The 12,790-nt window shown below is 39.7% G+C and overlaps 1 protein-coding gene across 3 annotated transcripts in view; it reads right to left on the reverse strand.

Moving 5' to 3' along the window:
* CCDC88A (coiled-coil domain containing 88A) overlaps positions 1–12,159 on the reverse strand; it is a gene marked incomplete at its 3' end in the record, with an annotated part of 76,887 nt that extends 64,728 nt beyond the window's left edge. For all 3 annotated transcript variants that reach the window (XM_082306628.1, XM_082306627.1, XM_082306626.1), the window contains exons 1-2: positions 11,799–12,159; positions 11,580–11,680 (exon numbers count right to left, since the gene is read on the reverse strand). In XM_082306628.1, the coding sequence (XP_082162754.1) occupies positions 11,580–11,680; positions 11,799–11,861 (164 nt within the window). In that variant the 5' untranslated portion in view covers positions 11,862–12,159. The remainder of the gene's footprint in view (positions 1–11,579; positions 11,681–11,798) is intronic.
* Positions 12,160–12,790: the final 631 nt, after the last annotated feature.

Raw genomic sequence — 12,790 nt, forward strand, 5'->3', positions numbered from 1 at the left:
TCAATCATAGCCAAAGGGTCGGTCTGCTGGAGTTACAGTAGCAAAGAACGGGGCAGATTCTGAAGTACAATATTGTCAGTATCTGAACCTTCTGATCAGGCATGTTCTAGAAACGCTGGTACAAGATGGCATACTTCAAACTCCTCCTGCATCTATCAGTATGATCAATTTCTGCTGCCAAAAAGTATTTCCATGCTAAACCTATCAAAAAGATAAAGGGAAAAAAAAAAAAAAAATCTTAACTCCTCTTCTATACCTCTGGCACATGTTCATCCCAGTTTCTGTGTTGATAGAAATGGATTTAAATGGATGACTTCCCTGAAGAATAATTCGTGACACACACTATCCACTGTTGAAGCGTGCAGAGAACTAACTCAGTACATTCTTATCTGAAAAATAGAGGGCAATAAAATCCTTCCACCTCTTGAAGAGCATCATGCACGACGCGCAAGCCCTGAGGCTGCAATGTATTGATGATATTGAACAACGTGACGGCCCGGTGATGTTACACAACGCACACAGGACTATTACAACAGGAGAGCCGCAGCCTGACTTGCTGAAGACACGAGGGATGCATGTTCTAGAGTTGCTCAAGTGTTCACTTTTGAATCCTGCTTAGCCATTGTATTTTTGTGCATTTACATAGGATCCAGTAAAAGGATGCTCTAATCCTAACTTGCAAATGTTGTGATTTCTACTAACCACTCGTCTTTGCCTTTTTAGCAGGCATTTATGACAATCTACCTCTTACTTGTAAAACACAGTTAAAATGTTCGTGTAGTTCTGCAGAAATCTGCTCAAACATCTAAAGATACCGTTACAAATGCTGATATCCCTTACCACAAAATAAGGTGCATATTAGTATCTCCATTTAAGGACACTTTGCTAACTCTGCACTTAGCAAAGATTGACTATACGTGCCAAAATTTCGACAGTTGTATCAAAGTTTTTTTGCCTCATGCTAACGTGAGTTTTAGAAGTAGGTCTATCATCATAAGCCTTTTGGCCCTTGCACAAAACCCCATTTCCTAGGATTATGTCCAACATCATAAACTATTAGGAGGCTGAAGCCCTATGCCTACTTTAAAAAAAAAACACAACCAAGTGGCCTACAACAAACCGACTGGCTGGTGGGATCACAAGGAACACTGCCAAGAACACATGAGTAGATACTGAGCACATGCAGACAGCTTTCCTGCTCCCTGCCTTAGCTTTGCAGCATCTGACCAGGCTGAACTACTCGCAGGGTAGCTCCACAGTGCCTAAGCTCTCTTGTTGGCGCTCACAGCAGAGGAGCTGCCTAATTACTCATGGTTGAAGCGTGCTAGAATAGCTGTATCTGAAGCAGTGCCACAAGCCTTTGTGCCGAGTAACCCTGTCTCTCCCTTCTCCATCAGTATGAACCTGCTGCGCCTCACGATCTCAGGGCTGCTCTGACCAACTGCTCTGCTGGGTGGTCCGCTGTTAGTGGTATTATCCGCATGAAGAGACATCCTCTCACATCTGCACACTTGCAGGCTTACATGTGAATGTGCAAACAGCCAGACAAAATCATAGTATGTTCAAGAGGTCTTGTGACCGATCTTTAATTTCTCCCTGCCAGGATTTTAAAAAAGCAGAGACCGGAACAGCCCAGATTGCTTTTTTGTCCTTTCTCTTTTCCTTAATAGTAATAAGGAAGATGTGTGCAGGTGAGCAAAACATAGGAGAAAATAACAGAGGAAATAAAACAGTTCACCTCTCATTTACCAAGCACACACTCGTATCACTGAATTAACACCCCCCAAAAATCCCTAACTTCCAACCTTATGGAGCAACAGCTGTCTTTATCATCACACAGCATGAAGCAACTTTTCTACTAGTGTTTCAACTTGCCTACCAGACGTACTCTTTTCCTATCACACTAAAAGGTACTACGTAAAAAAACCAAAAAGCTTTCTGCCAAAGATTGAAAATAGTGAATCACTACTCACTGCACCGAATAACCTGGGTGAGCTCCACACAACAATCAATGGGCACGTGGCAGCCTCTGCTCCACAACTAGCACAAAGTAAGCTGGCTTCCACCAAATTAAAAAGTTTCACTGATGGAAAGGAACATCTATACGATTCAGAGCATCACAGAACACTTAACACTGTCACACAAAATAAACACTCCTGGGTATTAAATAATTGAGAATTCCTAGAACTTGACAAACAAAACTTTTTTTTGAGCAAACAGATGAGAACCAGAAAGTCTGACAAACATACTTTACTACTTCAACAAATCTAAATATCTTACAAGGGCCTTCTTGTTTTGGTTTTGCTTTGGTCTTTTTTTTGGGGGGTGGGGGTGGGTGGTTTGTTTGTGGTTTTTTTAATTGCAAAAGGCCTAGTAGCAAATATTGTTTGAAAAGGTAGAATTAGGCTGCTGGAGTACTTGCACTATATTATTTTCCAAACTAAACCAAAACAAAGAGGCAGCACAGGATGCAAGAGCACAGAGTTTACAAAGGACAAGCAAGCAAGCAAGATGGACATACCACGGAAACAAAGTACAGAGGACAATCAATACCGAAGTTTTGCTTTCTACTTTAAGCACTGTGTGTTATTTTCCCTCTCAGACTCAACGTTTTTTACTTCTCAAATGAGTTCAAATTTTAAGATCTATTCAGTCCAATACTAATTAACAGAGTAACTGAAAACGATGTGACTTTGTGATTCACACCTCAATGTAACTGACCATTAAAACACTGCAAACATTTACACCCACAATAATCCTGTGACAACAGTAAGATTAGCTTGACATAAGTAAGCACTCACAGATCTGGATCACAAGATGCAGCATGACTTGATACCAAACATCAGAGGGCATTAAAGTGAGAAAGTGTTTTTACAATCTACCTTGGAAAGAACATGCTGCAAACATACGGGTAGTAGTTTGGAAGAAACATCAGAAACAATTATAAAAGAAGCAGAATAGGGCCAGAAAGTTGTCATCACAGGTAGGAAGCAGTGAGCAGTACAGAAGAGAGGCAAATAAACACTTATTGCCCTTAGCAAATGACATTTGTGGAGCTAACATACTTTCTAAGGTATTTAAAATATTAATATAAGGGAAAATAATTTATGTAAGATTTAAAAGCAATACACATTTATGCAGTCTTCTTTATTTAAGCTTAAAAAACAAACTCTTAAGAGATTATTAAGTTTATATATACAAGTTTTTCTCTTCTACCCTAACCAACTTCCAACACTACAGCAGTATATACTTTGCTTTATTTGATAATCATAGCACTACCAAAAATAATTTCTCCTTTGGAAGACTTGGAAAAGTGTTCGCTCATTTTATTCTTTATTTTGAACTTTGCTGAAGCTATAAATTCTCAAAAACAATTAGTTAGTACTTCAGATTCAAAATAGTCTGACCACAGGTAAACATCTCAGCACACCGAGTATTAAAAAACGCAGGAAATACTGATGTGAGATCAGCCTAGTGAGATAACACCAAAGGTACCTGAATCTTGCAGTGCCAGTGACTAAAAAGATCTTAAGTCATAAAAATACTGCCACACAGATTTCCATTAAATACTTTTGGTTAGAACACTATAACTCCAGAATTCCCTTTCTTATGAAGTACAATAAATGCTCTGTAAGTAAATTAATAACAATAAAATATACACCTTTATCTTTTCCCATACCAATTTTTAGACTACCAAGTGACAGATCTGAGCCTTTTGCACAGACTACTACAGACAATGAGAGAAATTCAAATGCAAGGCTCCTGGATATAAGGGGATTGCCAAAGAAAATAAGTTACATTTCTTGTAAAAATTTTAACCGCGTGAGCAACTTTATTGCTTCCACACACTAACTGAAATGTGTTGCTAATTTTGCATGCACACCAATACATGTACAATCCCCTACTGATTTAGATATAAATAGAGCAGTACATGAAGGACCTTATCCCTGTCAACTACCCAAAGCTACAAGATAAGCATACATATAAGGGCCTGCAGAAGTGCATTCTTTTCATCTTAAAACATTAATATTAATGTCCTTGCTAAGATGCAAACCAGCGCTTTGTAAGTATGACATTTGTCCACGTTCTATCATACATCAACCAGTATCTATATTTCATCTTTGTCTGCCATACACAATACTCTAAATATACAGCAAGTATATTCCCAAGCTACCCAGGAAATTACACTGGGCATTTTTTGATCAAGGGCTTATTTAAGAAAAACAAAGATACCACACAAACAAAAACTAGAGCAAATATTTCTCTGCAGCTTAAAATAAGGTTTATTACAGAATTTTATCTAAGTGAATTCTATCTCCCATCACAGGAAGCAAGTTTTCAAGTATATCTAAATGTGCAACACAGATTCAAAGATTCACCCAACAGCCAGGAATATAATACAAGCCGCTTACGAGTTCGTCCCTTACTATTTCCCAGTCCAAAAATACAACATAAGATAATTTTTGCTTTATCCTCAGAGTAAGCCAATGGGAAAGCACACCAACCAAGTCTGGGTCAAGCAGTAGCCTTGCTTTGATTCGGTGCCTTAACATCAGTTAGTCCAATGAAACGAAGGGAGGGGGAGGCCTTTTGTAAATACTGCTTAATAACAACCGCCTAAGATGCCATGCCTCTTTGGAGCATCTTAAGGCATAAATGCAGGACTCTCTAAAACAAAGCAAACAAACAGAGACTCCCCCACAGTTATTACCAAATAATCTCTGACCACTGAGGTCATGTGCTCTAACAAAGCAGGACTTCGAAAAAATGTCTTGATCCCTAAATAATTACTACATAGGGAAAAGTGGTACAGGATGAAAGACAAGGAAGGCAACAAATTGGTATTTAGTTTAGAAAAAAACGAGGAGGAACCAAAAATAAGAGGAACATATGAAGAACACAAAGCTAAAAAGTCCCTTCTTCACAGAAGAAACAAGTGAGGAAAACCTAGAAGTAAGCTTCTCAAATTTAGCACGGGATTAAGATGTGCTTGATTTAGCAACCAATTTGCCCATTAACTAGATTAGTTTTTAAAAGCAAGATCAGAGCACACTAATACTTCGCAAAGGTTTGTGGTGTAGAGATCCTCAAACTAGCCATGGAACCTGAAGAAACACAGCCCTGCCAGTGAAAGATGCAAGCTCATCAGCCCAGGTAAGGCATTTTTAGCTAACCTAAAACCTTGTGTATTGGCTTTCCTTAAAGCACAGGGAGCCAGGACAGCGGCAGCACAGAAGCAGAGGCAGGTGAAGAGCAAAGTCAGCCCTGCAAACAGAACGATTACAGCCAGCCATAACTGGAACGGGAAGGCTCACCCAGCCTCAGTGTCGGGTGCTGCTAAGGAAAAGCGATGCCTAGATGAGCCGCTCGGCCATCACCCCTGAACCACTAAAGCGCACAGCACAGCCACTCGCGTGAAACCAGGAGGTGTCCTCCTCTGGCTCAAAGTCACGCTCGTGGCATTCCCCACGCGGTCCTGTGCCTTCAGCTAAAGCCCGCTCTGCCTTGTGTAAGGGCAGCTGTGTTCAGTAGCGCTGCACTGCACTCTGTGGCTCTGTCTCCTCCGTTACCTCGCTCAGCCATCTCTGCCCTGTACTCTTCAATGCAGTACACGTGTCCCTACATATAAAACAGTCTGAACTGAGCTGTCATAGAAGGAGCCAGTTTGTCAGTATACTCTTACTTACCTTTCCTGACAATGAAACACACAAAACGTATGCCTAGAAAGCTATCAGTAAGTTTATTTTATTATGTTTGTAGAGGGCTTTGAAACAGCACGTAGAATGTGAGTGAAATGCAAAATATTCCGAAAATAAAACTGGAAAGCCATAGTGAATGTATGTTGTTTCCTTGCCAGAACATTTTCAATGCTGAAACGAGTTACTTTGGTTTTACATCTTTCAACTAAGATTGCTATTTATGGAACAGGTAGATTGACTCAATAGAGCACCTCTGTACGTATTAAAAAGTGTTTTTAAACTAATCTTTTATTCCCTGGACCCAGCTACTAGCCTAGACCAAGGATGGGATAAGTAGTACATTACCAAAGGAAACAAGGAGACAGAGTCAAAGAAACGTACTGAAGACAGCACATGAAGAAGAGAGCAAAGAAGTGGATGTATACATGCAGAGGAAGATGAGATTATTTACGTCCTCATCTTCCAAATACTGCAAAAAACAAGAGTGAGCCACAGAATAGTTTACTGCATGGAAATAAATCAGAGTAGACAGGATGAAGGTACAAAAAAAACTGGACATCAACTGTGGAAAAGGGTACAAAAGCATAAAAACCTTAATAAAACAGAGACATAAGCAAAGATCAAACACTAAGCATTCCACATTCAACCCACACTTTTTTTCCCTTTAGCTATCAAAAACCCAAGCACCTCAGAAGTGCAGATATCAGCCTATGCCCACCTCATTTGCCCAATTTGAAGCTCACTGCAGGCAGATGTTCAAGTCTAAAATTAATCATCATCACACCGTAAGAACTACCTTTTCTTTTTTTGTAAAAGGTTTGAATTCCAACAATCTTGACCATGGTGCACATTCTACTGGACCACTTATTGAAGCATTTGCTTCTTTACAAAAAACCTGAGTGTTATAAACTCACCTTTCCTTAAGAAAAATCTGGGCCCTATTGCTGCAGAACCACTTTTAAGAGCAAGAACTCTCACAAACTACCAGAGTGACGTCTACCTTGCATCTGTGGAAGCCCGACAGAGCACGTCTGAAAAGTGTGAATCAAATCCACTCGCTTCAAGAAAGCAAGAAAGGTGCACACTTCATAATATTCGACTTTTTTCTAAAACACGTACATATATTTTTACTGCCAAACTCACCGATTTTATTTTCCCAAAAACTCTTTTCCATTTCCCTGCCCAGCCAGAACCTGGCTGAAGCTGCCTCTCGCTATTTGGTCTTCTTCACAAGAAAGAGTTAATTGGATTGGAGTGCATGTTCCTGCACTCTTTCACACAGCCAGGCAGCTGGCTCAAGCGCTAGAGATGGAGTCCAGTTTTCAGGGAAAGATATAGGCAAGCCAGAAGTATGGGCTGGCAAGCTCAACTGTTTGGAAAAAAGCGTACAACTAAAGACTAAGAGCTCAGAAAAGGAGTCAATGAAGCAGTCTACACATTCTAGGCACACACCACCGGAGCGGTGGAAGAAAACAGTCAGCCGGTCCACCTGAAAAATTCCATGGGTGTGAAAGGCCTGCATGCGGATCCAGTCAGTGAAAAACAGTGGGAGAACAGCAAAAGGGAGAAAAACAGGAGAACAATAAAATACTTCATCCTTTGAAGTCGTTCTCGCCATGTCTGGATGCAACAACTGATATGGATAGTATTGATTAATATGTTCAATCAAGACAAAAGTTATGAATGGAACATTGTGATGAAAGCGGACGGGTTCTCCAGACAGTGGATTAAATTAACTCAGTTTCAGAATTTGGTTCTATATATTACTGATTCTGCATACAGTATTTGTCCAATAGTTCCTTTACAACAGATTCATTTCCACAAATACAAAGCACAGTAAAATAAAACCATTAAAATACAGCTTCAAGTCTTTGTTACTTGACCAAATATTAATGGTGGTGCTAAATGAAATGAAAGTCCCAATCTTGTAATTATTTGCAGCTGTCTATTTTTATTCAAAGGAGCTAGTAAGACTCTTGTCAGTTTGGGAACCACAGTTTGTACTACAAGACTTTCATCATTTCTTACACAATCCTACTGGAATTCAATTAATAAATATCTGAGAACAAGATTTATCAGAAATTAAAATAAACAACACTCAGAAAATGAGTGTTTCTGCAAGAACACCTTGATCTTTTTGGATCAGGAGAGTACATAAACAGTACAATATTATGCCAAAAAAAAAAAAAAAAGGAAGTGTTGTTAGTCAGGTTCTGGAAAAATATCTCTAGGACAACTAAGTATTATTTTACAGTAATTGCACCTAGATGCGCAACACGTGACCAATCCATTGAATTATACCATTTCATTTATTTTAGCAGTATACACAACATATTTTACCCAAGTACATGAGCACTCCATAACGTTAGAAGTATTATGATATAGAGGTATAGTAAAGGTATGAAGTATTCTTGGTATGTTCCTCCACATCCCTGCCACGGCAGAACACCACTGCAGTGATCTGTTGCGTTTTGATTTATTTCCAAGAAGCATGACCCCTTTTTGTATCAAAGAACACAAAGATAAAGGCTCAGATTTAGAAAGACAGATGGGTTTCTATCCAGAGGTATCAGATACTGACTGATCCCAGCAGAAGGTAGGTAACCGAATACTTTTGAAGAACTGGACCTAAATTTAAACAGGAAATGAGAGACATTCTCTCAAGTTAGGAGCTAATACTGGAACTCTCCTTAATTAAAAATAAAATACAATAATAAAATTGGCCTGTAGCATCTCCAGCAAAGGAAGAGCTCTTCAGATGTAACTGGACACTAAATGGAATCTGTGTAATTTTCACGTGTACTAAAACATCCAAAAAATCAAAAGCAGAAGACATACAAAGAATGCAATGAATTATTCTTTTCTCATGTATGAGGTACCAATAAACTCAATGCTGATAAAACCTGACCATCTTGGTACCATTATCCTGCAACTATTCCAATGCTGACATCTATTTCCTCTGTCTGAATCATTACAATTGTGGAAAATAAATTTGGTCTAGATAAGCACAAGGAGAAACGAATGCCACACTAACAAACTCTCACTCGTAGCTAATGGAGGGCAGGATTAACTCTTTAACGGAACAAAAAAAACCTTCTTAAGTAACAAAGCCACTTTTTTTGATTGTGTAACTGTTTACAAACCATGCCTAATCCAATATTAACACTCACTTCTATAGTCACAGCATTTGTTTTTTCAATATTTGGCAAAAATAAAGTAAATATTAAAGAATATATACAAAGCAGGACCACAGCACCTCTAACAGCCTCCACTTGTTCATGCTTTTAATGCCCTTTAAAGCGTCTAACGCTGCAATGGCTTTCCAACCACAGGAACCGACGTACAACACCAGCCCATCACAAAGTCCTTAGCTGACAGGTACGCGCTAGCTGTATTCTCACACCAAAACATAACAGCCTGAAATATCTCAAAACTAGTGTAAATAGTAAGCACCATATAACAGAACTCATGTAAAAAACCCTAACTTTTAGTAGTGCTTTCCACATATTTCTATGAATGGCATTCCTGGTGCCTTCTGCAAGAACAACATTTCTATATAGCTTCTAAGAGTGCCATAGCTCCTAACCACGGATCTCTAGTTCTCCTGTGAAGTCAGTCATTGAGAGCTTTAAAAAAAAAAAAAAAAAAACAAACCCAAACATTCCAAAGAAAAATATTTTGCTTTTGAAGTCACGTCATGCAAGTTTTTCTGCCCCATTTCCTCAACATATGGTAGTTAAGACTGAAAGGAAAGACAGAAATACTAATAAGATGGAAAATACTGAAAATAAGTAATATCGTTGATTAGTTGGAGCCGCATCTTTTAAATATTTTTGCAAACGAAGACGCATGTTTAATAGGTGGATATTCAAAGTGATCAGGACCAGAAGTTAACACAGGTTTCCACAGTGACTTCACCAGAGACTGACTCTGTCTGCAAAACATGAAACATTTTTTCCTCTTTCAATCCTGGCAAAAAACCCAAACCAAATAAACCCCCTCCAAAATAAGAATACAGTTCTGGAAACTTCAATTCGAGGCAGTAATCAATCGTAACACATTTCAGTCCCCCAAAAATGTATTTTAAATACAATACACCTTCCAGTGTAGTTGCATATTTGCAAAATGAATTTTATTTGTACACCAGTCCTTCTACACGCACCTCTAATTTAGGGCAGTGTTTAATTGTTCTGACTACCAAACAATTTTATTTTAAATTTACATGCCCCATGTGTATTTTTTATACACACAACTCGTCCTAAGTAAACTACAGTAATCACGCTTGGGGTCAAAGCTGCACATACAGAGTCAAAGCCAAACTCAACGCACAGTGCCTTAAGCATGAGAATGCTCCCTCTCTGCGGCTTTCCATTTCACGTGTGTGTCTCCCACATAATGTATCAGGTATCAATTTATACTGTTAGTAGTCCAAAAACTTGCTGAGAAAGTTTAATTTCAAGGTTATATTCTTCAGAATCACCTTATTCCAGCTCCAGTACTATTTGCCTTCCAGCTGTCAAACATTTTTATCAAATGAGAAGGTCTGCATGTTAAATGCATGGTCATAATTGACAAACTACGTAATTTAGATGTAGTCCAAGAAAAAAAAAATAAATTGTAAAATAAAAATAGTATGCTTCAGTGAATGCATCACTTAAAGTTCTTATTAAAATATGCCAGAAATACACTCAAGATTTTTTTCAAAAAGCTCAATTCCACCAAGTTTTCCATGTTTCTCAATATTACAGAAGTAAATACTTGGAATTCACAGAATTAGGTGACAAAGAAAATACTGGTTTCAAAAGGATGTGAATTCAAACTTAAATGTGGTAACGTGTAGAACTTTCTACATAGATTAGTTATACAAGCTGAATACCAACAGCAAAAACTTTTAAAGTACTAAATAGGAGTAAAAACTACGAACAGAGTAAAAGGATGCCCATCACTGAGCAGTGTTCCTGAGGAACAGCTGTCATCACAAGCTGCTCACGCATCGATGTATCTATCCAGCCATCCATAAGCCTACATTTTTTCATACCTATGCAAACAAGAGACATATTTCTCTGTAAAGACTTAAAATATCGGAAAAAAAAAATATGGCGAAATTTTTTCCACTAGTAACATTTTTATGATTGTATCACTAGACACTTGACAAAAGTGCTACTCTCTAGCCTTACAGTAGTGGGCAACATTCCAGTCAAAACTATGATTAACAAAAAGTCACTATAAAAAAATTTTTTTAACAATCAGAGTTTTCAATAAACAATTTATGAAACCATGTAAAAATGTTTCTTCAGCGGTTCATAGCCAGAAAACATTCTATACTCTCAATTAAAATTTCAGCTTTACTGCACAGCTGCTATCTATAATAATTTGGAACCGTAAAAAAATAAAGCAGAAGGAGTTAAAGGATGGTCCATTTGCTCAGTAAACAACATTATGTGACTCGCATATGATCCTTAAGTTGCATGTCATGTGAACTAAGACATGTATTAGAATCTTATTCTTATATTGGCAAATTTATTCAAAATTCTGTTTATGAGCATGACTTACAGCAGAATGAACCTTTATGCTTCTCAGTGGAAATCTGGAAAGCTATTTACAGTCATCCAATTTTCCAGTAAGTTCTATATCTCATGATTCAGCCTGTATTACACTATACATCCTGCAAATACATCACACTGACATTAAACTGTAAAGAGTATCTGCCAGGCTCTGAAGTCTCCTCTTAACTGACCACATGACTACTTTAAGTAGAAAAGAAAGAAAATTACCAGGGTCAATATGGAGGGAAAAAAAGAGTTTTCAGAAGAAAGCAAAACATACAAGAGAAACAAAACAGGAAAAAATAAACCCAAGGCACAACTTGCACACACTTACATTTGCAGCATGACTTCGTTCAGAAACACGCCATCCACTAGCGCCACATATTCTTCCAGGTTGGTCCCATTTCCTCCAGCTAACGGTCCAAATGTCTTAACCTAAAACATAATCATCACCACCGTGACACTAACTCCACCTCATTCTCTGCCGCAAGGCATTTATCTTCAAACAATGAGCAAATAAATGAATAACGTGGGAGGAAAAATGAATGCTTACCCAGGTGACAAGAGGGCTAGACATGAACTGCTCCAAAAGGGGTGTGAATATTTCGTTCTCCATTTTACAAAAAAACGGTTAACATCAACGTAGCTCCTCTGATGCAAAAAATATGAGAAGTCCTTCACTGTAGCAACTCTGAAACGCTCCAAGGATTTAGCTGGAGTAAGCGAACCGCATTTTTACCAAGCAATGCAACAGCAACAAAAAGTCAGTGCACTGGCAACTGGGATTTATCTTCCTCTTTCAAGAAAAAATGCATTTGAAGGTCCATCTACGCGTATTTCAGCCTTTCCATTGATGTCTCTCCCTTCCTACGTACCGAAGGGGTAGAAGGAAGGCAGGAAAGAAAAGAGGGAGGCTGCCTAGCTACTGGGATTCTGCATCAGACAAAAAAAGAAAGGAAGGAAAAATCTGCTTCAGCAGCGGCAGCTCCTCAGAAAGGAAGGAGAAATTCCAGTAAAACTCTGCAAGCTCATCCTGCTCCTTCCCACCCAGAAAAAAACCAAACGAGGGGAGGCAAGGAAGAGGGGCAGAGACCCCCACCCCCACTCACAGCTCAGCCCCCCAGGCTGCTTCTCCACACAAGAGAATCCCTCTGCCCCCCCCCGCGATGGCACAGGCAGCCCGCGGAGAGGGAACCGGCCCCCGGCAGGGACGAGAGGCTATTTTAAATCAGTTCTCTTTTCTAACCCCTTCCCTTTTCCACTGAACTACGACGCAACATAGGGACGGGACCGGCACACGCCGCCTCGCCCCGCAACCTCGCCCTTCCCCCGCGCTGGCCGCTCCCCCGTCCCCTCCCCTCAGCTCTCTCCTCGGCCCCCCGGCGCCTTGCCGCCCCCCCGGAGCCCCCCGACCCCCTCCCCAGCCCTTAACACCCGGGTCCAGCTGTTCGCCTGCCGCCTTGCCACCACCCCCCCCACCCCCCCCGCCGCCGCAGGCTGCCGCGGCACCACCTCCGCTTCCCACCCCCTTCTCCCAAATAACGG

This window comes from Platalea leucorodia (assembly GCF_965183815.1).
Source record: "Platalea leucorodia genome assembly, chromosome: 3".
NCBI classification, from domain to species: domain Eukaryota; kingdom Metazoa; phylum Chordata; class Aves; order Pelecaniformes; family Threskiornithidae; genus Platalea; species Platalea leucorodia.